This window comes from Arvicola amphibius, chromosome 12 (genome assembly GCF_903992535.2).
Source record: "Arvicola amphibius chromosome 12, mArvAmp1.2, whole genome shotgun sequence".
NCBI classification, from domain to species: Eukaryota; Metazoa; Chordata; class Mammalia; order Rodentia; family Cricetidae; genus Arvicola; species Arvicola amphibius.
The window spans coordinates 151,434,129-151,461,772 of NC_052058.2; the positions used below are offsets into that span (position 1 = coordinate 151,434,129).

At 52.5% G+C, this 27,644-nt stretch overlaps 1 protein-coding gene across 2 annotated transcripts; it reads right to left on the reverse strand.

Moving 5' to 3' along the window:
* Positions 1 to 820: 820 nt before the first annotated feature.
* On the reverse strand, positions 821 to 21,428 carry Man2a2 (mannosidase alpha class 2A member 2). 2 transcript variants are annotated; one of them, XM_038313785.1, is made up of 23 exons: positions 20,948 to 21,428; positions 19,799 to 19,948; positions 18,862 to 19,119; positions 18,643 to 18,787; positions 18,355 to 18,526; positions 18,057 to 18,184; positions 17,668 to 17,841; positions 17,157 to 17,343; positions 14,729 to 14,906; positions 14,258 to 14,460; positions 13,916 to 14,098; positions 13,654 to 13,768; positions 13,368 to 13,435; positions 13,074 to 13,239; positions 11,728 to 11,964; positions 10,040 to 10,162; positions 9,675 to 9,789; positions 9,301 to 9,434; positions 8,623 to 8,764; positions 6,545 to 6,678; positions 3,638 to 3,832; positions 3,399 to 3,506; positions 821 to 2,326 (listed from the first exon to the last, which is right to left on the reverse strand). In XM_038313785.1, exons 2-23 carry the CDS (start codon positions 19,928 to 19,930, stop codon positions 2,174 to 2,176), a joined length of 3,450 nt encoding a protein of 1,149 aa, XP_038169713.1. In that variant the 5' UTR covers positions 19,931 to 19,948; positions 20,948 to 21,428; the 3' UTR covers positions 821 to 2,173. The 2 variants fall into 2 exon arrangements, with proteins under 2 accessions (XP_038169713.1, XP_041911987.1); XM_042056053.1 differs by lacking the exon at positions 20,948 to 21,428 and having other exon boundaries at positions 19,799 to 20,923.
* Positions 21,429 to 27,644: the final 6,216 nt, after the last annotated feature.

A 27,644-nucleotide genomic window follows, 5' to 3' on the forward strand; every position in this document is an offset into this window, starting at 1 on the left:
AGCCTGGCTGCGTGTACTCTGGAGGACCTGTCACTACTGAATCTTTGGGTGACCGCTGGGCAGACCCTAGTGATGCTCTCTGAGGAGCCCAAGCAGGCTTTCCTCCTGCAGTGCCTACCTGCTGCAGACGCTTGCCCACCTGCACAGGTGGGTGTTAACCTGTTTCCTATAACATGCTCTCAAGTATTTTTTTTTTTTGTGTGTGTGGCAAAATCCATTTTTTAGTCATTCCCCCTATTATATGTTAAGGTTCCATATTATGTCTAGAAAAGAATGTTCTACATCAGGTATAAAAATATATTTTCTTGCTAGGTGTGATGGCACATGCCTTTAGTCCCAGCAGCAGGTAGGGACCTCTGTGACTCTGAGGCCAATTTGGTCCACATAGTGAATTCCAGGACAGCCAGAGCTACACAGGGAGACCATATATATATATATATATATATATATTTCTTGAAAAATTTTCCCCCTCTAGACCTAGTTTTTGGGAAACTGAGGTAGAGTTCCAACTAACAGCTAGCTAGCTGTCTCAGAGAACTATTTACTAAACAATCCATCTCTCCCTCCCTGCACCTGAAACCATGTACCCACATCTGTGCGCTGGGTCTGTCTGAACTCCCCATGCTGCCCCAGCAGTCTCTCTGACCTGCGTGATGACTGAATTCCTGCTGGCAGGACTCAAAGACAAGTGCCTTCTGCCCACCTTGGACCCACCAGGCGCACACCACCACTGCCACTCAGAACTACTTCATGCCCTCCTCCTGTACTCTTCCACACGCATGTCAGAACTGGCAGAATTCCACAAAGTATCCAATCTTGCTGGAATCACATTGATTTTATGGGCTGATTTGGGAAGAACCAGTCTTTACAGGAGCGTGGACAGCACTCAGGCAACTCACAGAATGCCTTGCTGGGTCTTCAAGTGACACTGCTTTCTAGGTAGCTTGTGGTTTAAAAACAGTGGCCGTCAGGACTCTTCCTTGGCCCCATCTGCTCAACTGCAGGGGTTAGTGATCTGGGGACCCTGCTAAATAACAGCACGCCCCCGGCTAATTCCTGACCATCAGGAGCCTGCCTGTGCTGTCTGGTTCTTCAGGTGCCATTGTTACTGGTGACAGGGACCTTTATCTGGACGACGATGCTTCTTTCTAGTCGTGGCTTACTAAGATTTCATAAGGGATGGAGTTTCACTTTTACCAATTCTCTGTTTATCATTTATAGACAAATTCACTATTAATTGAAGCTAAAATGAAGCATACAGCCTCCTAATTTTTTCTCCATTTTCTTTGTCCCACACACCAGGAAGGCAATAATTCTGCAGATGGAACAAAGAAGAACCTTCTCAACCTGCCACTGGACCCAGCACAGGGGTCTTGGCAGCTCTGTTTCTTTTCTAGGGAAAGGAACTTGGCCAGAACCCTATGACGGGGACCTGTGGAGAGCGGTGTGTGAGGTGAAGCGGCAGGGAGGATGGAGACACTTCTCACCCCTGCCACAAACCAGCGCAGGACAGGCACGGGCACCTGAAATGTTCTATGGCCTCTGGCCTTGATTTAGAGTCTCAATCAAGTCCTTCCTGCCACCCACCCAGCAGTCACTAGCTGGGCATACGGGCTCAGTGGCACTTAGAGCAGAGGCAGAGCGGAAAGCAAGGTCCTTAGGCTCTTGGGAGAGCTAGGGATTCCTTCCGCTCCTCTACTTCACTAATAATGGGACCTTATACCCTTCTCCCAGAATCTTCCTGCTCCTGTGCTTGCAGAAGGACATGCGGGGTCTCTGTCACCACAGGGCCTCCCCCAGAGCTAGCTCCTAAGTGCAGTCACCTGGCACTGAGCTGTTCCCTCAGCTTCCTTGATCTCTTCTGCTTGCCCCGACTCTTCCTACATCCCATTTTGGAAAAAGAATGGAAGCCTGAGCCTGTGCCCTGCTGGGTACCTATTCACAACCCAAAGAACCTCCTCTCCCTCGTCTCACCGGCATCTGCCCACCACCGATGTGCGGGTTGTCCCAAACACAGAAGCAGCAATAGACAAAGTAAGGGTAGAGCCCAGTCCGTCACAGTTCTAAGAGGCAGAACAGGATGTGGTACTAGTGTGACCTGCCCAACCCATCCTGGTGCTAAGAGGCAGTCTCTGTGGATGCACTTTCTCTTCCGGCCACAAGAAGCCCTAACCTAACCCAAGCGGAGGCGGAAGGTGCCAATCTCCATGGGCTCCAGAAAGATGTCAGTGCTGTTGGAGGGTGAGGCCAGAGGGTACAGCAAGGTCAAAGAGGTTGGCTGTAGAAACACCACATCCAGGCCATGGAAGAGGCTCCCCAGGGCCAGCTGTGAAGAGAGAGGAGGCAGGCTGAGCTAGGCACCGCCAACACTGGGTTAAGTTCTTCCTCACAGCCAGTACCACCTTTTAGTTTTTTTAATACAGGGTCCCACACTGTCATCAAGGCTGCCCTCAAACTCACAGCAATCCCGTCTCAGTCTCCTGAGTGCTGGGATGGTATTGTGAGCCGCCACACCTGGCTTTCTGTCAGATCTTTGAGAGAAAGTAGCGCTAAGATGGGGACACGTGACTGTAGCTCCTGGGAGGTGGGCTCAGGTGGCTCAGGAGTTCAACTCAGCTTTGGCCACAAAGTAAGATTGTATCCAGCCTACATAAGACCTTGTCTCAAGAATAAAAACACGCCGGGCGGTGGTGGCGGGCGGTGGTGGCGCAGGCCTTTAATCCCAGCACTCGGGAGGCAGAGGCAGGCGGATCTCTGTGAGTTTGAGGCCAGCCTGGTCTACAAGAGCTAGGTCCAGGACAGGCTCTACAAACTGCAGGGAAACCCTGTCTCGAAAAACCAAAAAAAAAAAAAAAAAAAGAATAAAAACACAATAAATAAATATAAAAAGTAAGAAGGAACTGATCTCAAGGAAGCTACGGTCCTCTCTGAAGCAACGCACCTCAGACAGGCTTTGCTGCAATCTACTCAAGTCGGGAGCCTATCCGGGCACCGGAGTAGCAGCTGGACACCAAGCTGTGTTTGAGAACAAGGACTATGTCTGGGTTCACTTCTGAGTCACCAGGGCAGGCAAAGGGCCAGCGGACGCCATGACTAACACCTTGAAAGGTGCGGCAGTTCTTCATTCTCAGTTTCCCGCCATGCTCAGTACAGGCCCCTCCTCCTGGCTTCTAGTTCAGTGTCTTGTCTGAAACTGCTCCTGGCCAGCTCAATACTAAAAGCACATCAACAGCCTCCCCTTTGCTTCTGGGGAGCCAAGGTTATTTATACCTTCTCCTCACACACTACTGCCAAGCGCCAGGCCAGCCTCCCTCCAAGTTCTCAGTTCTGCTACTGCAGAAGGTCCAGCTTCACTGTCTTGACAAGGGGTCCTGCTTCCACCCCCAGGCCTTGCTCACCTTGCCTTGGCTTGTGGTACAGTTGAAGCCCAGGTTCTTGGCCTCAAGGCCACAGTCAAAACCCTTGCGGTGTAGGAGGAGTGCAGCATCAGCCGAGGGCAGGGTGTCCTGGAAGACAGTCAGGGCAAGGACAATGGCGGGTCAGCTGCACTTCTGCCCAGAGGGCAAGGCTGAACAGAGAAGAGCTGGGGCAAGGCCAGAACCTGGTGGTGAGGGTTAGCACTCACCGGAACACTTACCTCAGCTGGGAGCGTGCGTAGATTGAGCAGGTGGAAGTCACAGGGCAGTGGGGAGGCCAGAGGGTGAAAAGAGCGCAGAGCCGGGCTGGCGGCCTGCCTCTTGGCCACAGGCAAGGCGAGCGGAGGCATGTTGAGGTACATGGAAGTCAGGTGGCTGAGGAGGGATGGGTAGCTGGTAGAGCGTTCATCTTGGACCTGCAAGATGAACCCAAAATGTAGGTGAGGGGGGCCAGGCTAAAGGGTGAAGAAGGGGAGGCAGGCCAGATCCTTTCCAAATAGCTTTCCCGCTTCACTTGGACTCTGGCAGCCTGGTTCTGGGCCCCAAACTGCCAAACCTTCATGAGTGGTTACTTCTCGTGGCACTTAGAGAGGGTTATGTTCTCACTAGTGTGGCCAGTGCACAGAGAGGAGGAAGGAAAGACAGACGGACAAGCTTCTCATAGTGACAGTGCTGTAAGCATCCCGTGGTTAGATGCCACATCCACAGTGCCAGCCTGACCCTCAGGTCCACCAGCTGGAGTGAAGACCACCCCTCAGGTGGCTCCCAGGATGCCACATTCACAGGCTTACGTGGGACTTCTCTCCGAAGCCACTACATTTCTATATGCTGATCCCTGACCCTGGCACTCCCCGAGTGCACTATATACAGTCTCCCTTCACCCTTCAAGCCCAGGCGGGGCGGCTATTCCTCTTCCATTTTGCTTCTGCAATGTCTTCAACATAGACTGCCACTCCAACTTTGTTTTCCTACCCTTGGCTTAGTTCAAGTCCCTGAGGCTTCCTATCAACATCTTAAATCTGTCATCCCTTCCTTGTTTGGAGAGTCACTGGGCTGCTTACAGTCCTGATAGCTGAGGGCGAGCCCGACACTCACTCTGCAGCCTGCCCTGCCCCTCCCTCCCACCATGCTCTAGCCTAGCACCAGCTCACAGAATTTTCTGATACAGCAGAAACGCCTGCCTTCCTTCTGTAATAGCCACTGACCACCTAGAACCACTGGGGCCTTAATGTAATTTAAAATCAACTTATTATTAGTGTGTGTGATGTACCCCCCCATGTATGTGTGATGTTGCCTGCATATATGTCTGTGCACTTCATGTGTGCAGTTCTTCTGGAGGCCAAGAGAAGACACTCCATCCCTTCAACTGGAATTACAGATGGCCTTAAGCTGCCCTGTGAGTGTTGAAGATCAAACATGGGTCCTCTGGAAGAGCAATCAATGCTCTTAACCACTAAGCCATCTCTCCAGTTCCTTACATTTTTTTTTTTTATTCTTTTGGTTCTGAGACAGGGTCTCACTATGTAATATCAACTGCCCTGAACTCCCTATGTAGACCAGGCTTCTCCCTCAGAGAGATCCACCTGCCTCTGTCTGCTGAACACCTGAGTGGAAGACATGTCACCACACCTGGCCCAAGAGCATACTTAGTGTTGAGTGAAAACCTCAACTTATTTCATCTGAATTCATTTGAGTAGCTACATATAAAAAACAAAACAAAAACAAACAAACAAACATGGTGGTATGCACCTATAATTCTAACCCTTGGGAAATAGAGGCAGGAGGATGAGGCTAGCCTGGGCTACATGAGACCTTGTCTCAAAAAACAAGTAAACAGGCAGATATAACTGGGCATGGTGGCATATGTCTGTAGTCTTAGCTACTAGGGGGCTGAGACTGGACACTTACTTGAACTTAGTAGTTCAAGGCCAGCCTAGGCAACAGTGAGACCAAAATAGGAGGGCAGCCTAAGCTACATAAGACCCTGTCTCACTAACTTTTTAAATATTTATTTATTTTATGTGCATTGGTGTTTGGTCTGCATGTATGTCTGTGTGAGGGTGTCGGATCCCCTGGAAATGGAATTACAGACACTTGTGAGCTGCCTTGTGGGAGCTGGGAATTGAACCTGCATCTTCTGGAAGAGCAGCCAATGCTCTTAACCACTGAGCCATCTCTCCAGCCCCAAGACCCTGTCTCAAGCGCGCGCGCGCGCGCACGCACACACACACACACACACACACACACACACACACACACCAAAAACAAACCTATAAAACTTGACTGGAGACTTAGCAGTAGCGCACTTGCCCAACAGGTGCAAAGCACTGGGTGGCACACGTGGACGCCGACCGCCATGCTCGTCCGCACTGCTCCCGCAACCAGCGTCACTGGCGCTGTCGCCGCTGCCTTCTGCCTTGTTCATGGTTCCCACTCACTGAAGTGGAGCCTGGGGACTGCTGATTCAGGCAGCCATCACGTCTTCAGCCCATGCTGCCTTGGCGCCACGGGCCCAGCGAGACCCCACTTCTACCCTAGACTTTTATTCTTAGAGCAGCTCCCCAGCCTGCTCGCTAGTAAGGCCCATGTCTTTCATTCCGTAGCACAGCAGGGGCTCAGCACCTACAGACTAGTCCTGCTACAGTAAGTAGCTAAGCCACGCCTGCCCTGCGGGGTGCTAGGCAGCAGACTCCAGCTACAGGGCCAGTCTGCTCACCCTAGGCCACCTCAGGCCACCGAGGCCCTTGCTGACCCTTACCCTGTGGGATCCTCATCCGCTTGCTGGAAAAGATCAAGCCACTAAACGTGACTGCTAGTTTGGAGAAAAAGCCAGGCTGGTGAGGCAAAGAAAGCCAAGAGATGAGCAGGGCTGGAGCGGGGGACAATGAGGGCAGCAAAGAGAAAGGCAGAGGATGAACACTATAGGGGCAAGGTGACAGAGTGTGGCGGGGGAGGTGCTGCCAAGCTGCACGAGAGGGGTCAGCAGATGCCATATAGCCCCTGCCTCAGTGCAGGAGTTAAGCCATACTCTCTGTCCCTTGCCCTCCACCAGCTACATTTGGGAAACCACAGGATCCCCCACAGGGCTGACCTACATTAGCTCGCTGGACAACGGGCCCAGATCTTACCTCATGACTCATGGTTCGCCGTTCTAACAGGAGGCGGAAGTGGTTGCAGGTGACCTTGTTGTCTTTGAGCCCTTGGCCTAGACCCCGGTTGTCATCCTGCATGAGTCGTCGGTCCAAGATCACCTCTAGCTGGCCTGGGGATGTTAACAGTGAGCTTCAGCTTGCCCAGTCCATGTCTCAGCAGACACAGGCCTTGGGAGCCGACTCTCCACCTCAGGTACTCAGGGGAAAGGGCAGTGAGACAGACAAGCTGAGTCACTCAGGGGAGAATGATGGACTCCTAGTACGGGAGAGCAGAGTGCGGCTGTCTTGCCTTACTTCTCTGGGTGAAGAGACAGGAGGACGGGAAAGGGGACTGCTGACCATGGCAGTTCCCCTCTGTGACTCAGGACTAGGACCTGGGCCCTGGGCCTAGATCAGCAGGAAACCTCTTGGGGACAGGCCACACAGAACACAGTAAAGAGCTAGTGGACAGAAAACTGAGAGGCCTGTCTGTCATAGTGCTGCAGAGCCCCTCATCTGAGGTGGGCTTGCTCGGGTTGGACAGACTCATGACTGACACACGCTCTCTGGCCTTTCTGCTCTACCTGGCATGGGCTAAAAGGCCCAGCGGGGCAGCCTGGAGTGGATGGCCGTGCCCGTCAGAATCTGCAGGCTGTGGTGAGACAGGCAGAAGGCACATGAGGTGAGGTGAGCAAGGCCTCCAGTGAGAGACAGAGGAGGACTACCCATGGAATGTGCTGAGGGAGGGGCCTCACTGCAAAGCCGATGGACGGAAGGGAAGAAAGGCCTTCCCTAAGCCGCTGAAGCAGCCTCCACCACAGAGGCTCAGGTTTCCCTTTCATCTCCACAATCCTTTTCTGATCTCCGCAGATGCTGTGGCTTTCTCCTCTGAGCAGACACAGGAAGCTGTCCGCAGCCCTAAAATAGGTTCCTTGCCTAGAATATAATCATTCCTTAATGCCCCATGTCCCAGAGGGGCAGACAGCTGACTGAGCAAGGACAATGGGCTGCATTCAGGAGTTCTGAGACAGACAGATCCCCAAAACATCCTGGCAGACGACAGGGGAGCCACTCCTCCCACGGAGGAAGTAGGCACAACACTCAGCACCACTGTGGCACAGCCTTAACCCTGCACTCAGTTCAACCCTCGCGACCTCTATGCCCCACAGACAGAAGAGTCCCTAAGTGACTGCTGTTTTTTGTCCTGAGGCTGTAGATATCTCAGGGAACAGACAGGGGGCCTCCCCCTTGTCCCTGCTGGCTTCTCACTCTCTCCAGTACTGAGCAGAGAGGCTCACAGCGCACAGGTGATCCAGCTCAGAGTTAAACCTCCAGACAAAGTCTCACTAAATGGCCCAGACTGAGTTTGAATTTAGGATCTTCCTACCTCGGCCTCCAAGGAGCTGAGGTTACATGTCTATGCTACTAGGCCTAGAACTCTTCCTTTGATTAGTAAGAATGTCAGCTGGGTGACGGTGGCACACGCCTTTAATCCCAGTACTCGGGAGGCTGAGGCAGGTGGATCTCTGTGACTTCGAAGCCAGCCTGGTCTAAAGAGCTAGTTTCAGGACAGGCTCCAAAGCTACAGAGAAACCCTGTCTCAATGAACATAAAACAAAAACAAAAAACAAAACAAAACAAAATGTCAGCCTTCTTTTTTCTACTGACCATTAGGAGGAAATACAGTCATTTCTCCTTTTCTAAGTATTACACTGGAATCATCTGCCTGGTGATCTGCCTGGTGGTAGCGCACACCTTTAATTCCAGCACAGGAGGCAGAGGCAGGTGGATCTCTCTAAGTTCGAGGCCAGCCTGGTCTACAGAGAAAGTTCCAGGACAGCCAGAGCGACACATAAAAACCCTGCCTCAAAAATAAAAGGAAAGAAAAAAGAGCCGCGTCCCTCAGCTGAGACTAACCCTTCAATCCCAAAGGAGAGGGTGCCCAAGTGTGACTGACAGGAGCTGTAGATGGCTCACCCCTTTCCAAGCTTTGGGGTGATGGGGTTTAGAGAGAGGGGAGGCGACCCAACAAAGAGGACTCACTGAGGCAAAGGGTAGGCTGGTCCCCTACTCACCATCACCGAGGCTGGAGACACCCAGGGCCTGTGCGGTGTGCAGCGTGAGGCGCCTCTGTGCATCTTGGATATAGGCCATGACTGGCATGGGGTAAAAGTTAGCCTGCAGGGGCAACTTCTTCAGATGCCGCCGCGGCTGTACCTGCAGGGAAGAGTTCAAGGCCAGCCAGGAATGATGTCTGATTTATGTTCTGAAGGATCCTCAATGTGAAGGCATTTCTGGCTATTATTTCTGTTTTTGTTATTATTTATTTTTTCTTGAGACAGGGTTTCTCTGTGTAGCCCTGGTTGTCCCAGAACTCGCTCTGTAGACCAGGCTGGTTTCAAACTCTGAGATCTCCCTTTCTTTGCCTCCCAAGTGCTGGGATTAAAGGCATGAACCACCACTGCCCAGCTATTTTTTCTTAATTGAGTGTATGTATATAATAATGTGCACAGGAGTGTATGTGCCACAGCACACATGTGCAAGTCAGAGGAGAACTCTGTGGAATGGGTTCTCTCATTCCACCTTTACCAGGGTTCCAGGAATTGAGCTCAGGTTGCCAGGCCTGATCAAGAGCCTTTACCCACCGAGCCACTTCACTGGCCCCATACTAGCCCCCAGTCCATGGCTCCCTCCCCACAGCACCTGCATTGGAGGCCAAAAGCAGCCCAAGTTCTATGGGGCCCAAGAGTTACCTGAAAGCCATTGAGGTCTGTGAAGAAAGTACCCTGGCTGTCAATGTTCGTGTGGATGCGCAGGGCCAGCTCCTTGTTCACATAATCCCTGATGTCTACCAGGAACGCCATGTCCAGAGACAGCCCCTCTACCCCTGCACACAGGGACAGCCAGAGTGAGGTGAGCACAGCTTGAGAGACTATGCCGGGGAAGGCTCCGCCACCTCCTCCTGGGAGCTTCCAGGCCACAGTCCACTGGATTTTCCCTCAAGAGAATCAAACCTCCCACGTCAGATGACACATCTGTTTGTCAACAGAGAGGGGGCAGAAGAGGAACGGGTGCCAGCCTGTGGGACTGGCAACTCCTCGGGACCCTCCCCACCTGCAGGGCTCACCTGGCAGGTTATAAAGTCGGATCACTTGGTGAAAGTGCTCGTAATACGCAGCCACCTCTGAGAAGAACGGGCCTTCGGTGACACGCAGCACAGGAGGCTTCTTGGGGACGTAGGGCTGGGAAAAGAGCACAGGGCACTGAACCCACAGTACAGAGTACACAGTGACAGTACCAACCCAGAGTGGGGCAACGGAAGTCCTTGTCCCAGTGCTCTAGCCTGAGCACCTGTGCTGAGCAGGCCCAGAGCCGTGGTTAAGACCACAGTTCACTTCTACATGGCAAGGAAGACAAGGACAGGCAGGCAAGACACAGGAGGCAGTGACCACCGAAGGGATGCCCAGCAGACTGTGGGAGCCGTCGCGGTACCTTAGCCTCGCTATCCGGCAGGAAGAGGTAGGCACCACTCTTGTCTTTGGAGGTGCGGGTGCCGTAGATGAGGAACTCCATGTCCATCTGCTGCTCCTGCTCCTCGTCCACCCTTCGGATGCTCTGCCAAAGAACACAGCCCTGACCCCTGGCCCCACACCAGCATGTCAGGTCTCCCCCTGGGAGGGCAGGGACTGACTTCCCCTCAGGAGCCAAGCCCAGTGCTACAGCTGGCATCTTAGGTGTCCCCCTTAAGGTCTGTGTGTTAAGGGCTTCTTCCCAGACTGCTGCCATGAGATGAGGTGGAGACATCAGGACTCTACCACTTCCCTGCCTCCCTTCTACTTTTTCTTTCTTGTTTCTTGTTCTTTGTTTTAAGATTTATTTATTAGCCAGGCAGTGGTGGCGCACACCTTTAATCCCAGCACTCGGAAGGCAGAGGCAGGTGGATCTCTGATAGTTCGAGACCAGCCTGGTCTACAAGAGCTAGTTCCAGGTCTTTATTATGCATGTTTGCCAACTGGGCACCAGATCTCACTACAGATGGTTGTGACCCACTGTGTGGTTGCTGGGACTTGAACTCAGAGCTTCAGGAAAAGCAGCCAGTGCTCTTAACCTCGGAGTTATCTCTCCAGCCCCCATCTTTTTTGTTTTTCTTGAGACAGGTTTTCTCTGTGTAGACCTGGCTATCCTAGAACTTACTCTGTAAACCAGGCTGGCCTCGAGATCCGAATGCCTCTGTCTCGTGAGTGCTGGCATTAAAGGTGTGTTACCACAACCCAGCTAAGGCTGACCTTAACTTCTGATCTTCCTGCCTTCACCTCCCCATGTTGGGATTACACATTTGTTACTGCACCCGGTTTGCACTGTTGGGCGTCAATCCCAAGGCTTCTCATAGCTCCGATGGTAGACTGCTTAATCTAGCATGCATCTCTAGCCCCCACCTTTTTTTTTTTTTCTGAGACAGGGTTTGTGTAGTCCTGACCAGTCCCTTTTTATTCTTCCTTCCTCCCTCCCTCCCTCCCTCCCTCCCTCCCTCCCTCCCTCCCTTCATTTATTTTGAGGTACCATTTCACTGGTTCTCCTGGAACTCACCACGTAGAGCAAGCTGGCCTTGAATTTACAGAGGACAACCCCCCACACACCCCAACTCAGTCTCTCAAGTGTAAGAATTGAAGGCATATGTGATCAAACCCAACTTCTTTCTTTAGACTTTTTGAGACAAGGGTCTCACATAATTCAGGTTGGCCTTGCTATGCAGCCAAAGATGACCTTGAACTTCTGGCCTCTTGCTTCTGCCCCTGCCACTGCTGAAATCTTAGGTATGCACCAGCACACCCAACCTCTCTCCTGCATCCTGGCTGTGCCGTAATTTACTTTCCTGAGATGTGCTCCTTGCTGTGATGTGCTGACTAACCACAGGCCCAAACGCAATGGGCCTGCCTAACCGCAGGCTCAATGCTCACAACTGCAATAAACCTTCTCTTCTTTACAAGTTGCAGACACAGTAGCAGACAGTTAACACGCTCAGCCGTGCCTGCTGTCAGCTTGAGAGCTGCGAAAGCTCACACCCAAGCTTCTGTGAGTCAGGCGACAGGGGGCACATGGGGCCAGAACAGCTGTACACAGTCTCCTGATGCCCATGCCCTTCTCCGCTCCCTCCCCACCGACCCGGGCCTGGCCCTTACCTTGAGGAGCCCAGTAAGGCCGGAGAACCAGACCTGCATGTAGCGATTGCTGATGGCGAAGTCACTGGGGCTGGAGTCCATGACACGGAGAGGGAAGGCTGCTTGCCTGCCAATGGACAGCTTCGCACTGTTCAGGTAGACGCGTACGGAAGACGGTAGTGTGTAGGGCCCATCGAGATCTGGCTGCAGCTGCAGCACACCCAGGCCCAGGGCTGGCAGGCGGATGGGCACCGACACCTGAGTCAGGAGCGGAAAGAAGCAATAAGCAGAGACGCACCAGTGCAGACTTCTCCACCACCATTTTGGACCTCCACATTCTGTTTTCTGGTTTTTTTTTAAATTTTTTTATTTTTTTGCTTTCAATTTTTTTTTTTCTGATTTTTTTTTTTTTTTTTTTTTTTTTGAGACAGGATTTCTCTGTGTAACAACCCTGGCCGTCCCTAGAACTCACGTTGTAGACCAGGCTGGCCTCGAACTGCCTCGACTTCCCGAGTGCTGGGATTAAAAGCATGCACCACCACTTCCCGGCATTCTGTTTTCTGAAGCTAAGCATGGAACCTTGCATTTCTGTCTGTAAAGTCCTATCTGCTTTGGGATCCTGGTTCTGAGCCACAGTGTCATTCCGCACGCCTGTTGGCAAAGGGGCACAGCACTCAGCTGAGAGCCCAGAGTCTGAAGCAAGCTAACTTCACAGACTATCTGAGCAACCTTAGGCAAGTAACATAACCTCTCTGGAGCTCTGCTTCTGATGCAATGAGGATTGCATCACTAGGTACACTCATAAGAGTTTAATGAAGGAGGGAGGGTACATTGCTGTATCCCAACAGTCGGGAGGTTGAAGCAGAGGAAAGCAAGTCTGAAGCCAATCTAAACTATACAGTGAGGGCTTGTCTTTAAAAAACAATCTTAACGAATTGAATATTTAAGCAAATAAAGCAGTGCCTGCCATGAACTATGTCTGAAGGTTTATTTTTCATCCACATTACAGATGAAATACATAAGTCAACATAATAAACCATCATTAGAAGCTTGTGTCCAGGAATTAGAGACCAGCTTGGGCAACATGCAAGACCCCATCACAACGAAGGAAACAAATACTTGCTGAGCAGCCGAGGGCACTGTTGCTGCCATCTGTGCTATAATTATGACCACAGTGTCCTCGCCATCCTTTTAAAGATACTCAGATCCCAAGAGTGACTGTCCTTTGGGCAATGCCTCTCCCCAAGCCACCTGCCTCCATCCTGGGGAGTAAGCAGAGCGCAGCGGAGGAGTAGGAAGCAAGTATTCGTGGGGAGGGAGGCCCAGGAGAGGTACTGATGATCAGGGAGGGCTATGCCCTGCCTCACCTGGTAGACATCAGGGACCAGGTTAGTGGCCGAGCTCCAGTGCGCACTGATCTGCACAGAGAGGGGCTGGCCCGCCTCTGAAAGGACTCGCACCCTTGGGGAGTTGACCAGCAGGGACACCACACTGAGCCTCTCCTGTTCCAGCGGGTTAAATAGCACCACAAACCTGTGGGTGGAAGGTGGGCTGACCCAGGAGCTTGCTGCAGTGGCAGGGCAGAAGCAGCAGCCAGAGCAAGGCCCCCTTGTTCTGGGGAGCGGAGGGTGCCTCTGTGAGCCTGGCCAGGCCTGACTCACCTGGGTGAGGAATCCAACTGGATCACTGTGCGCTCTGGCAGGGCATCGTGACTTGAACGGCTCTCGTCCTGCAATGACGTGAGTAGGAAGAAAGAGTGAATGGCTGGGCTCAACCTCCTCGTCACCCCAACCTGTCCAGGATATAGACTGCCAACTACCTTAAGCATGGAATTTGCACTGCAGAACAAGGAAGGCAAAAGAGGCACAGCACCCACCAGTAGCAGCTCTCGAGGTAGTACCCACCCACACCACAGGATCTCTCAAGCAGATGTAGTAGGGGGCTCACCATTTGGAGGAAGGGTGTCCCAGGGTCAAATTTGTAGGCCTCCTTGTCTCCCAGCACCAGATAGTGAGCAGCATTGATGATGACCTGCTTCAGGCTAACCAGGGACCTCAGCAGCCTGTGGAGAGCAAGAGAGAAAGCCAAGAGAAGACAGCCGTGGGGAGGCTGTGTGCCACACCAGCAGGACCAGCCCTCGGCAGCCTACCCACCAATCACCCACATAGCCTCTCTTTGAAATGGTGAGGGACGTGGGGGTGGCACCTACCTGACTCCATAGTCTACCACCACTGCCTCCTTGGCAGTTCCGGTGATGGCATCGTGGTGCTGGAAGAGCCCCAGTGTGCGCCGAGCTTCCGTCAGAAGAGCAAAATCAGACACCGGGTACTGGCCAGCCAGTCCAGAGCGGCGGGCATGAGCCACAGCCAGGCTGTAAAGAACCTCTGCCCCACTACCCAGAGAAAGAAGTCAGAGCCCTTCCTCTCCTGCTGTTCAACCTTGTCCCAAGGGTCACCCCCACACTGGCAGGGTCCTCTCCGGCTACCCTGCCCCACCTACTCTGCAAAGGTGAACTAACTCGCATTCAACAAGGGAAGGCAGCAGGTCTCACCGCAGGTGGGCTTCTAGGACTCGGTCCAAGCTCTTGTAGAAAGGCCGGGAGGTGTAATAGCCCGTCCAGTAGTGGTCCTCCCGGTCAGCATAGGAGAAGAAATCTCCACTCAGCACAGGAAACCCTGGAGGCCGGGCACCGGGTTCCACTCCTGTCCTCTTATACAGGGCATCAAAGTACTCGGAGAGGGTCCCGAACTGGGCCTGTAGGGGTGCAAAACACTCCCATCAATCACAGAGCCTCCTGGGAGCTCTGGCTATCATTCCACAATGCTGCAGTGTGTGCCCAAGTGAGGACTTTGTCTAGCAAAGGGCCCTGCTCTTCTGGGCCTAGCAAGAGCTGGGGAACTTGGGGATGCATTCTGATACACCCAGGAACCGTGCCTGGGATTGGCAATGACCTGGAGCCCTCAGCAGCAGGGCTGGTAGAGGAAGGATCGGGCTGCAGCAAGTGAGCTGCACAGCCTCCCACCTGCACGTGGAGCTCAGGCTTGCTGTTGAGGAAGTCAAAGAGCCGCTGGTAGTTAAAGAACTGGGCATCCCACTCTTGGGGCTTGTCATAGCGGAAGTCATCACCCAGTGGCACGAGGAGGACGTTGCTTCGGAAAAGTCGGGACTTCTTCCGGTACTGGTCCAGGAGCAGGGCTGCCCTGGAAACACAGACGGTCACAGGCCCAACATGAAATCCCAGGCTTAAAAAGATCGGTGAGGGGGCTGGAGAGATGGCTCAGTGGTTAAGAGCATTGCCTGCTCTTCCAAAGGTCCTGAGTTCAATTCCCGGCAACCACATGGTGGCTCACAACCATCTGTAATGAGGTCTGGTGCCCTCTTCTGGCCTGCAGACATACACACAGACAGAATATTGTATACATAATAAATAAATATTAAAAAAAAGATCGGTGAGGGTGGTAGGGAGGTGGCTCAGTGAATAAATGTTTGCCACACAAGCATGAGGACTGGGGTTTGGGACACACCCCCCAAAACATGTAAATGCCAGTGGGCATGGAGGCCTGACTATAAGCACAGAGCTCAGAAGGTCCCCAGAGCTAGCTGCATAGCATACTGGAGATGGGCTCTGGGTTCACCTGAGAAACCTCTTCAAGGAGTAAGGTGGAGCGAGACCAAGGAAGATTTCTGAGGTCAACCGTGGCTCTCGATACACACTCACAGACCCGCATACACATCCACAAACGTGGCACTCCTTTTTAACTCTAGCACTTGGGAGGCAGAAGGCAGGCAGATCACTGTGATTATGAGGTCAGCCTGATCTATATCGTGAGTTCCAGGCCAGCCAGGGCGACACAGTGAGATCCTGTCTCAACAAAAGAAAAGATGCCCACGAAAAGCTTGGCACAGTGGCACATCCTTGTAACCCCAGTACTTGGGAAGCTGAGGCAAGAAGGTTCCAAGTTTGAAGCCAGACAGGTCTATACAGAGAAGGCCTGCTAGGTATGGCAGCACATGCCTGTAACCCCAGCACTTTTGCGGGGGGATCAGTAGTTCAAGCTCATCCTCACCTACACAGCAAGTTCAAGGACAGCCTCGGCTACATAAGACTATCTATAGCTCCCATACACACACGAAGAATGGTGCCTTGCTTGAACTGTATGAGAAAATTTATTTTTATCTATATCATCTACCCAGTGGAGAGCTTTACAGCATGTCATTAGAGTCATGTTTCTGCCAGGTGTAGTGACATGTGCCTGTAATCCCATACTTGGAGACTGAGGCAGGAGGACTGTTGGAAGTTGAGGTCAGCCTGAGCTACATGACAAGACCTGGTCTCCAGAAAAAGAAAAAAGAAAAGTAGCTTTGGTGCTTGCTTGGATTGCTAGCAGGAGCCACTGCTGCTGCTACTAACCACATTCTCAGCATTTTAGCTAAAGTGACATTTAGATCGACCTTAACACTTTTTTGGGGTCTAATTTTAGTCACAGTGATATCTTTGAGGTCCTTTACTATTCTCTTAGAAGGAACAGGTCTTTTTTTCTCCGAGGTTGGAGGCTCTCTGGCAGGACGGGGTGGATCTAAGCAGCATTTGGGCCCAGTAAGTATACGGTTCACCTGCCTGACCTGGAGCTGACCCAGAGAACCCGAGTCAAATGAAAGACAGCAGTTGAAACGCTGCAAGAAACTGTACCAACGTAAGAATTGTTCAGGGCAAGTGCCTGGCATAATGGCACATGCCTTTAGTCCCAGCACTTGGGAGGCAGAGGCGGGCGGATCTCTGTGAGTTTGAGGCCAGCTTGGTCTATGTAGTGAGTTACAGGACAGCCAGAACTACATAGTGAGACTCTGTCTCAGGAAAATAAAAAAAAAAAAAAAAAATTGTTTAGGGCTGGGGATGTAGTTCAGCTAGTAGAGTGTTTGCCCTGCTACACAAACCCCTGATCTGGGCAGCAACCAGGTGTAGTGAGTCATGCTTGTAACCCAGCACTCAGGACATGGAGGCATGTTTGAGGCCAGTCAGCCTGGAATATGAGATCCTGTCTCAAAAAGAAAAAAAAAGAGGGGGCAGGGAGATGTCTCCCAGTCTATTAGGGCATCAGAAGGCAGCCTCACTGAGGAAAGTGAAAGCATTCTGAGAAGAAAGCTAAGCCCCTGGGAGGCAGGAAGGAGTCGCTACTACAGATGCACGGCCTAAACGCTCCCCGCAGAGTCTACCCTTCCTTCCAGGTACGGTCAGCATCATGCAGTCCCATGTGGCAGAGCCAAGACCAGAAACCACGTTTCAGTCTAACTCCTCTGAGGAGAAAAATGTCAACATCAGCTGGGTGTGGCAGCAAAGACCTGTGACTCCATTCTCAGAAGACGGAGGCAGCAGGACTGAATACTCCTGGGGCTCCACAGCCCAGAACCCCAACCCCTCTCCTTATCCCAGCAGGGCTGACAGCAGATACCTGTCTGCCACGTTGGCCTCTGTAATGGCCCGGGGCGGCACCTTCCAAGGGCAGTTGATGCGCCCGCCGGGCAGGCGTTTGAAGTCAAACTGGCAGCAGATCTTGGGATCAGGGCCACAGGTGTGTGGTACATCGTAGCTGTAGAAGGGCATCATGTGGCAAAAAATGTCTGTGCTGGCGTCTGGATCTACAGAAGACGAAGACACACCGTAGGGTCAGCCACTGGCAGGCAGGGTGAGCAGCTAGCTACAAAGACATCACACATGTGTAGATTCATGTCGTCCATAGGCAACCCTGAGACACTGAGGCTCTGGCCAAACTCAAGACTGTAGAGTATGTGGAGACTAGGAACAGGATTCGGGGCCCCCAGATCCACAGCTCCTGCAGGAGATGTGCCCCCAGAAGCCAGCAGAGGTCAACAGGACTCACACAGGGTCTAATCACGAATGAACCTCCCCTTTCCCAGTAAAGACCGCACTGCTATACGACCCATGCCCCTCCCTGGCCTTACCCCACATCTGCCTCCACATGAACTCCAGGCTGTGGGTGGCAGCAAAGTGCTTCTTGATGGCATAATGCACCCTCTGAATCAGCATGCTGGTCAGGTTGGCACGGCGCAGCAGGTAAGGCATGGTGGAGCTGTGCCCAAAGGGGTCCACTGCCCAGCCCGAGCGAGGCGTTGCACCTGGGCAGAGCACAGATTTCAAAGGCCCTGAATACCTTAGGGACTGGCTGCTGGCTTCCTAGCACCTGGGAGGCCAGCTCCTGCCGTGCCCAGCAGGCAGGCTGCATGAGCCGGGAAAGGAATAACGCCCGACCAGTCACTGTACCTCCCAGCATCCTGCCACCACATTCAGGCCCAGCACTGGGGCAGAGTCTAGCTCCCACGCCTGGACTTACCCAGGTTCCTCTCCAGCCACTGGTGTCCCTCGATGAGCTGGTCAATCAAGGCAAAGTAATGGGAGTTGGCCTCATCTGGCATCACCCACCCGCCTGTTGCAATCTCCAGCTGCCCGTTTCCCACCAGCCTAAGGATGAAGGCACACTCAGGATGTGGCAGGGAAGGGCGACAGGGACTGTATGCATTGGCCTCCTCCAGCCAGAGAATACTCACAAGCTTGGCACCCACAGCACGAGACAAGACCAACCCACTGAGCCAGGGCTTAATGACACTCCCGCCTTCCCAGCTACCACTGACCTTCGAACTGCTGCCTTCTTTTGGGCGCTGATATTGTCCCACCACTTGGCGAAGAAAGAGACTTCTGCCCAGAGAAAGCGTCGTCGGGGATCTTCCTGCAGCTTAGAAACCATGCTATTGAGGATGTGCTGGGTTTGCTCCATGTAGTACTTGTCAAAAGTCTTGATCCAGCCTGGGGGAGCCAACGCAAGGTCCCCTGAATATGCCGCACACGTCAGCTGCACCCCTCACGTCTGTCCTCAGAAAGCCTGCCCCACACCCCGGCGCTGGGGCCTGCTGGGCCTTCACCTGGATCGTTGTGTGAGTGGGGTACCACAAACACCTGCAGGTCTTCAGCGTCCCAGTCATTTGGGCTGTAGGAGATGTCAAAGCCTTGTCTCCACACGCCACCCTCCACATTGTCAAACGGCAAGTCTTCGGACACCGTTAACATCTGCCAGGGAGGAACGCGGCTCAGTGTCCACCCACGACAACAGATCTCCCCTCCCTGCCAGCTCCAGCTCTTACCTGAAGCTCTGGCTTCTGACCCCTGCCCCCCAAAGCAAACTGGCAGTCCTGGGGGGAGACGGAGAAGAAGCTAGGCCGGGGCTCTGGGAGCACAGCCCAGGAGCCATTGGCTGTGTGGTAGGGCAGTAGGGCTGGCGGGCCCTCGGCATTGGCTGTCAGCTCCAGCACCGAGTCCTTGATGTGGCTAATGATCTCATGGTTTTCCTCCAACAGCTGTTCCAGCTGTTCAATCCGGTTCTGCAGCACAGAAATTTGGCTCTGCCAAAAATAAGAACAGAAAGGGATCCCTGTCACAGACACAGGAAGAATTCCTGCTTGGGGCCACCATCTGATGCCTGACTGGTCTATGATTCCCTCTCCACAGGCTGAGTCGGACCATGGGCTTATAGGGCTGAAGTGGACCACACATCACCCCGCAGACTCCTGTCCACTGGGCCTGGAAGTAGCGTCACCCTCCAGCTCACAGAGGGCAAACATTTCAGCTCGCCTGCCTGCGCTCAACGGCCTGGACTTCCTGTCTCAAGCATGGTGCTGGGGATTGCGTTCAGCTTAATGGCAAAGAAACACGGCAGTCGATAAGCAGTGTCCGCCAAGCACTCAACTCAGACGAGCAATGCACACGGCCACTTTTCTTCTTCTTTTGCCATGGCTGCTTTTTACCTCCTACTGTGGCCAGGAGCACAGCCCAGTGGTGGGGCATATGTTTAGCAAGCACCAGCCCTTGGGCAACCCACCTCCAAAGGAAGGAAGGAAAATCTCTCTAGGAGTGCTCCTGGGCTACGGACGCATAACTCAGCTGCATGCGTGCAGGAGGCTCCAGAAGTACTCCCCAAGACCACGGGGTGGGGGAGGGTGTTTTTGTCCTATCCTGACACAGCTGGGAAGATGCCAAGCCCAGGTGACTTGCATTTGAGGAGGAGAACAAGATGTGACTCACCCTGGGGAAGTTCCCACCGCTCTGGTGTCTGGCGGGATCATGTTGTACCCGGTCCAGCATCAGGTAGAGTGAGAAGACGGCGACGCAGAAGATGGCAGCGCCACACACCGTCACCTGCTTTTTCAACTTCATACTGACCCCCACATGTACCTGGCAGGAGACACGCCACCTGTCGTGCTGGCATGCAAAACCTTCTGTTGCACTTCCTAGCAAGCACCCTGTGAATTCCCCGGGAGCACCTATTTGTGCCTGACTCTGGTTAAAACCAAGGAGCCTCCAAGAACCAAACCTTGGTCGTGACTCCTAGCGCACAAGTTGCACATATATCTGGGGCTGGTCCTGTAGGACAGGAGTTCTGTCTCTCCTCAGCCTGGATACAGGGTGTGTGTGTGTGTGTGTGTGTGTGTGTGTCTGCGCGCGTGTGTGGCGCTGGCAGGTGAGGCGGCTCAAGAGGTAAAAGCACTTTCAGCCAAGCCTGACAACCAAGTTAAGCCATTTGGCTCGCATGGCGGAAGCAGAACACCAACCTCCACAACTGTCCTGATTGCCACATGTTTGGTGTAGACGCACACAGATAAGTAAGTGTAACATATTAAAACAAAAACAAAAGTAGGGATAACAGAGTCCCAGCTCTGACTCACATTTCATTATAAAACCACTAATTACAAACAGCTTGCTCAGGACTCTGCCCGCAGAGAATGTCTATCCAGGCTTCCTAGCCATGTGTTTCCTCCCTTCGGATGCATAAATACCAAAGCTTCTATTTTGTTTGACTTAGAGGTACAATCACCGGCTGGAGACACAGGCTAGCCTACCGGCTCTGACCTCCTGGGTCAGACTGCTTGCTACTCAGCAGAAACAGTGCCTGGCCCAGATCCTGTCTCAGGAAGCATACAGAATGGATTTCTTTTTAAAGAAATGGTCACGTTTCTAACACAACGCAGAATTAGTATTCTAGTATTCACCCTGGCAGTACTGATTCCTGCAGTGCAAAAACTTCCAGTCTCTGGCTTCCAGAGACTCCTGAGAACCCAGCGGCGAGACTCAAAGTCCCCAGGGTAGCGGAGGCCGGGAGCTGCTTCTCGGAAACGGAGCAACTCGAGAGGACCCACAATGCCCGCTGCCACCGCCCGCGGGTTCCCCACTTGCCTGTCGGCGGAGGGAGGACGCTAGCTGCCGAACGCGCGTGGGCGGGACCGCGTTCTGGAGTCTGCTCTTCGGGCCCTGGTGCTGAAGATCTCTGTCACCTCACCCTGCGTCCTACTTAGCGCCAACTGATTCCGCTTGGGAGCCTCCGGGCAATATTTTTAGCCCCTGGAGATTGGGTCCTGGCCAAAGAGGGCGGAGCTGGGGAGCAGGAGCTGGGTCACCGTTGGGGGCAGGCACCTGCCGCGGGGTCGTCGTCCCCCGTCCCACGCAGGCCCGCCCAGCCCCCTCCGGCCCTCGGAGCTCAGCGGGCACCCGGGGGCCGCAACGCTCGCGGCCTGCAGGCAGGAGTCATCGCCCGCACCCCGCCTGGCCCGTTACCGTACGCGGCCGGCCTCCGCGCCGCTCGGGACCCTGCCGGCCGCGCCGCCACCGCTTGCATCCCCGGGGACCGCAGCCCGCCCGCCCGCGCGAGGGGCAGTTGCGCAGGCAGAGACGGAGGCCTGCCCACCCACCGCCCCTGCTCGGCCCCGCAGCCGCGCTCCCGCGGAGGCCAGGCCGGCCGCGCGCTCCTGCGCTCGAACCGCGCTCCCGCCTCTAGCGGCCGCGGGGCTGAGCGGCGCGCCGGGTGGGGGGGAGGAGGAGGGGCGCCGGGGAGCGCGCGCAGCGTCCCCCAGCTCCGGGCCCCGCCGGGCTCCGCAGCGCCCCCTAGCACCAGGCGCGGTCGCCTCCCAGCGTCTCGGCCCGGTTCCCGCGGTGCCTCCTGCTGGGTCGGTACAGGGGTCCGCTGCGGCTGCTGGGCCGCACTACGCAGCCGCGGAAAGGGCAGGGCGCGCTCTGCGGAACCCCGGCAGAGCCGCGAGACTTCTTTACGATCTTCAGAGAGTCAAGAATCAGGCACTAACAGAAAGGGCAGAACCATGTGTGCGGTGCGTGGTGGCCTCCCTAGTCTGGCTCCATAATGATGTTTCTTAGGCAAAGGATGCCGCCTCCGTCTGGGTACTGTGCGTTCTCGGTGGCTCTGGATTTCCTGCCACGGAGGGCGAAAGGCATATCATACTGTTAAAGGTTACTCCTTTATTGGGCATCCAGGTTTCAGATTTGCAGCGTAAGACATTATACCGCAATGAACATCTTCACGGATTTCATATTTTTCAGTTTTTTAAGATTACTGTTTGGCCTGACGAAGGAAATCACGCCTAGTCCCAGCACCTGGAAGGCAGAGGCAGGCGGATCCCTGAGTTCGAGGCCAGCCTGGTGTACATAGTGAGTTCCGGGATAGCCATAGCAATATAGACACACACACACACACAAATACCTTTCATCTGTGAGACAGGAGGATTGCCACAAGTTGGAAGCTATCCTGGGCTACACATTGAGACTGTTTAAAAAAAAAAAAAAAAGATTACTAAAAATTACAGCCTGACTGGGCTAGTGACTGAAACTGGGCTAGTGGGGGGTTGTGGCAAGAAGATCCCAGCCACCAGACAGCAGCCTAGGTCCCACACACCATAACAAAACATTAGATTAGCCTGTGCCTGATCCCAGATTCACATCAAGAAACTCTCTCCCCCATTTGACCATATCAGGAGGTGGGGCTTTGGTGAGATTAAGATTAGCTAATGAATGAAGAGCCCTTAGAAAGCAGATTATCGGGACTGGAGAGATGATTTAGAGGTTAAGAGCATTGGTTGCTCTTCAAGAGGTTGAGTTCAATCTGGGTGGTGGTGGCGGTGGCGGCGCACACCTTTAATCCCAGCACTAGGAGGCAGAGGCAGGTGGATCTCTGTGAGTTCAAGGCCAGTCTGCTCTACAAGAGCTAGTTCCAGGACAGGCTCCAAAGCTACAGAGAAACCCTGTCTCAAAAACCTATCACTTCCTTATAAAAGCACCCCAGAACCTGGCACCTCAGCAGTCAAGAGGTAGAGACAGGCAGATCGTGGAGAGTGCCAGGCCAATTAGGACTGTACAGCCAGACCTGCCTAATGAAATAAAAGGAACCCGGAAGCCAGTGAGATGGCTCAGGGGGTAAAGATGCTTGCCACCAAACCCGGTGACCTGAGTTTGATCTCCAGAATTCACACAGTGGGAAAGAACTGACTCCTGCAAGCTGTCCTCTGATCTCCCACATGTACCATAGCGCGCGCGCATGTGCATGCGCACACACACACACGCACACATACACACAGAGACAGACACACACACACACACACAGAGAGAGAGAGAGAGAGAGAGAGAGAGAGAGAGAGAGAGAGAGAGGAGAGTGTAGTAAAAGTTTAAAGCATCCCAGGAGGAAGGATGCTTTGTCCCTTCTGCTATGTGAGGACACAGAAAAATCCATCTACATACCCAAAAATACCCTCTGTTCACACACACACACATGCACACATACAAATGTGCACCCCAATCCACTCGTGTCTCACACTCTCCAGGCGTGTAAGGAGTCAGTTGTTCTTTATATGCTACCTAGTTAATGGTATTTAGTTACAGCAGCTCAGCCAGCCTGAGACATTATCTTTGGACAGATTTGCAGCCGTGAGTTTTCCTGGGCAAAGGATAAGCCCTGATAGCATGGGTGATGCTCGGCTTTTCCAAGTTTCTGGAGAAGGCTGTACCTGCTCACCTGTCGAAAAGCAGCAGCTAAATACCGCCGCAGTGACTTTTAGTTGATTAACGAGATAGAAAATGCAATCGCATTGTTTAACTCCTATTTTTTTGTATCATCTTCAAGGCCATTTTTCTAGGAGTGTGTACCAGCCAGAATGGCCGATGCTAAGATGTAGGTCTCCACCAGCACATAATCCTCTGTAGCTGTTTGTGCTTGCCTTGTGTTCACAGAGATTTATTTCCTAGCCTTTCTACTGAATTTTTCATTTTGGGGAGAAACTTTACTTCCAAAGGCTCCAGTTTCTCTCTTAGTGACCCTTCTTTTTCTTCTTTTTGTAAATTCTTGCATAATTTACAAATCTATTTTTTGTTCTTGTTGTTTTGTTTTTCTAGCCAGGGTTTCTCTGTGTAGCCCCAGCTATCCTGGAACTAGCTCTGTAGACCAGGCTAACCTCAAACACATAGAGATCCAAGTTCTGGGATTAAAGTCATGTGCTGTCACCACCCGGCCAAATTTACAAATCTTGAGTGTACATCTTGATGGGTCTTGACAAAGACCTGCAGAAATACAAGTCGGTAGAATTGATCAGAGGAGTGCTTGCCCGGCATGCAGGAAGCCCTAGGTTCCATCCCCTGCACTATATAAACCAGGCACAAGCCTGTAATCCCAGCACTTGAGAGTCAGAGGTAGGAGCACCAGAAGATCAAATTCACCCTCAACTATACAGAGAGTTAAGAGACCAGTCTGGGATAGGCGAGACCCTGCTCAGACACACAAACACACACACTTCAGAATAGAGTAGTCCTGTTCCCACAGAGGCTCCTTTCTCTCAAGTGGTCAAGCAACCCCAAAACAGACTGGAATGACTAAATGGGACCCAAGGCTTGCTACTGCTGCTCTTGGCACACTTACTGACTCAGCCAGCCAGCTAAGAGACAACAGCCCAAGTAGATTCAGGCAACTGATTGCTTACAGCCGACATATGTGAGCTCAGCCTTGTGGCAGCCCCTGGAGACCCTAAATCCACAGAACAATAAAGAGGAACCAGGCAATGGGATGTGATGGCCTTTCATCAACTGAGAGGGTGCGCTAAGCCACCAACAAGCAGTTTAGCAGCTGTAACGGGCTTGTGATGGGAGAGATGAATCCAATGAGGGCAGCCCTAAGTTTAGCAGCTGTGGGGGTTACAAGAATTACCTTGAAGGGGCCCTGCCATTTCGGGAAAAGGAGTGAGGGATGTTGGTCTGGAGGAGAGAGAGGGACCTGATCCCTGATGTTATTTGGGGATGGGACAGAGGTTGGGGTAGGCAGTGATCAATAAGGTTCCATAGGAGAGAGGGAGGGAAGGAAGGAGGGGAGGTGACAGAAAGGGAGTGGGTAGGTGATCAGTGAGGGGTGAGGGCTGACATGGGATTCCCCTTTGTAAGCTATGAATATATTTTATTATCATTGCTTAATAAAGAAGCTGCTTCAGCCTGTAACAGGGCAGAATATAGCCAGGCTGGAAGAGATATCTAGAGAGAATAGGTGGAGTCAAGGGGACACCATATAGCTGCCCAGGAAGCAAGAGGTAACAAGCCACAAGCCTCGTGGTAAAATATAAAATAATAGAAATAATTTAATTGAAGATGTAAGAGCTAGCTAGAAATAAGCCTGAGGCATTGGCCAAACAGGGTTAAAATTAATATAGCTTCTCTATGATTATTCGGCTCTGGGCGGCTGAGAAACGAAAAGAGCAGTCTCCATTTACAATCTCCCAGAGAAGGTCAGAGACGGTCTGAATCATTATGATGTGGTGGGGAACGCCTCCCCCGACCCTGAGAATGTGTCTACTGTTGCCTGTCAGTTTCAGGGAGAGAGCCTCTGGCCTGGTGGGTAGGGAAAGGAGGGTTGCAGTATCTGCAGCTGGGGTCTGACATTTGACAGGTTTTTACAAGAGGTAGGCAGTAATAGCCCTTCAGGAATACAAATCCTGGGAGCTAGGGAGATGGCTCAGTGGTTAGGGGCACACTGCTCTTCCAGAGGACCAGGGTTCAATTCCCAGTACCGACATGGATGGCAGCTCACAACTGTCTATGCCTTCAGTTTCAGGAGACCCAACACCCTCACACAGATATGCAAGCAGGCAAAATACCAATGCACGTAAAATATAAATAAACCAATTACAAAAAAATGCAAGTCCTTGGGGGTAGGCTGGAGGCGGGCCTTGACAACGGGAGACAGGGCTTGGCTGTTCAGAAGGAAGAGCTGGTGTAGAAAGGACGGAATCTGTCGATGACAGTGGGGACGTAGCTGTCAATGAACTACTGGTGCCTTTGCCTCCACCTCCCCAGGGACGGATGACAGGTGTGTGTGCCACCATTCCAAGCTTGCTGGAAGTTTGAGGCCAGCCGACCTCCTTGGACAGGTGCAGGACTTGTTCTCTGGGCACCCGCCCACCTGATGCCTAAGTAACTGTGTCCTGTCAGGCTGAATTTTGTAGCCGTGGTCAATTTCAGGGCCATCGCATCTAGGGCATTTGCCATTGTGATTTTTCTGGTTGGGCGATGACCTCAATATAGTATCTTGGGTGGGATCTGTAGTAACTAGGTTTATTGATTTTGTAGCCGTGACAGGGAAAATAAGTAAACAAATAAATAGGCATATTCATTTTCATAACTTCTGAGGGTTCACTGTGGTGAGGAAGACATGGCAGAGTTGTGCAGTTCATGGCATGGTGGGCTGGGGTGCAGAAATAAGAACCCGATGCCAGGGGCTCGACTTTTTTCTTCTTTCTTTCTTTCTTCCTTCCTTTCTTTTTTCCTTTGGTTTTTTTTTTTTTTGTTTTGTTTTTTGTTTTTTGTTTTTCGAGACAGGGTTTCTCTGTAGCTTTGGAGCCTGTCCTGGAACTAGCTCTTGTAGACCAGGCTGGCCTCGAACTCGCAGAGATCCGCCTGCCTCTGCCTCCCAAGTACTGGGATTAAAGGCGTGCGCCACCACTGCCCGGCTCCTTTGGTTTTTTTGAGACAGGGTTTCTCTGTGTAGTTTTGGAGCCTGTCCTGGAACTAGCTCTTGTAGACCAGGCTGGGCTTGAACTCACAAAGATCTGTCTGCCTCTGCCTCCCGAGTGCTGGGATTAAAGGCGTGTGCCACCATCACCCGGCTCTTTCTTTCTTTCTTTCTTTCTTTCTTTCTTTCTTTTCTTTTTTGGTTGTTTGTTATTGTTGTTGCTGAGACAGGGTTTTATGTAGATGAATTCCTGACCCTCCTGCCTCCACCTTCCAAGTACTAGAATTACAGACATGAGCCACTATACCCAGCTTTACTTTTTCCTTGTCCCGTTTAGTGTCTGGAGACCTGGTCCACAGGATGGTGGTCCCCCCACTCAGGGTGGGCCTCCTCTCAGTCATTCCTCTCAGGAACACGCTCAAGAGGACTTGGGAGACCTCGACTTTGCTCAGGCACTCATTTTGAGAGATGAGCTCTTAGGAAAGCATTTCTTCTTTGTGGGGAAGCCTTTCTGATCTTACTTTAACTGTTTATTTCCTGAATTTTCTGCGATCGTTCTTCACTTCCACGGCATCAGCTACTCTCTGATATTTATAATCCCTTGGCTTTCACACCTCTGTGGCCGCCTGTACATCAACCCACTTTTTATCTCCAGAGGATTCCAGAAAGTGCCAGGTGGTGGTGGCACATGCCTTTAATCCCAGAACTCAGGAGGCAGAGGCAGGTGGATCTCTATGAGTTCGATTTCAGCCTGGTCTACAGAGCCAGATCCAGGACAGGCTCCAAAGCTACAGAGAAACCCTGTCTCAAAACAAAACAAAACAGAACAGAACAAAACAAAAAAGGCTCCCAGAAAGCCATGTCTTTACAATCAGCATCTGGGCAGCTTTGAGAAAGCTGAGCCTTTTCTAGGGAACAGTGCCACCATCTGGTCACAGCTTTGTATACCACCCTGCGCTCCGTCCTAGCTCCAAATCTTGCCAGCCAGTTCTAACCCAAGTGGGCTCTCTGTTCTTCCTCTTTTGCCAGTCCCATAAGGACCCTGCTTATCTTCTCCCAGAACTGGACCCTGGCCTCCAGAGGAGCACACATGCCAAGATTACC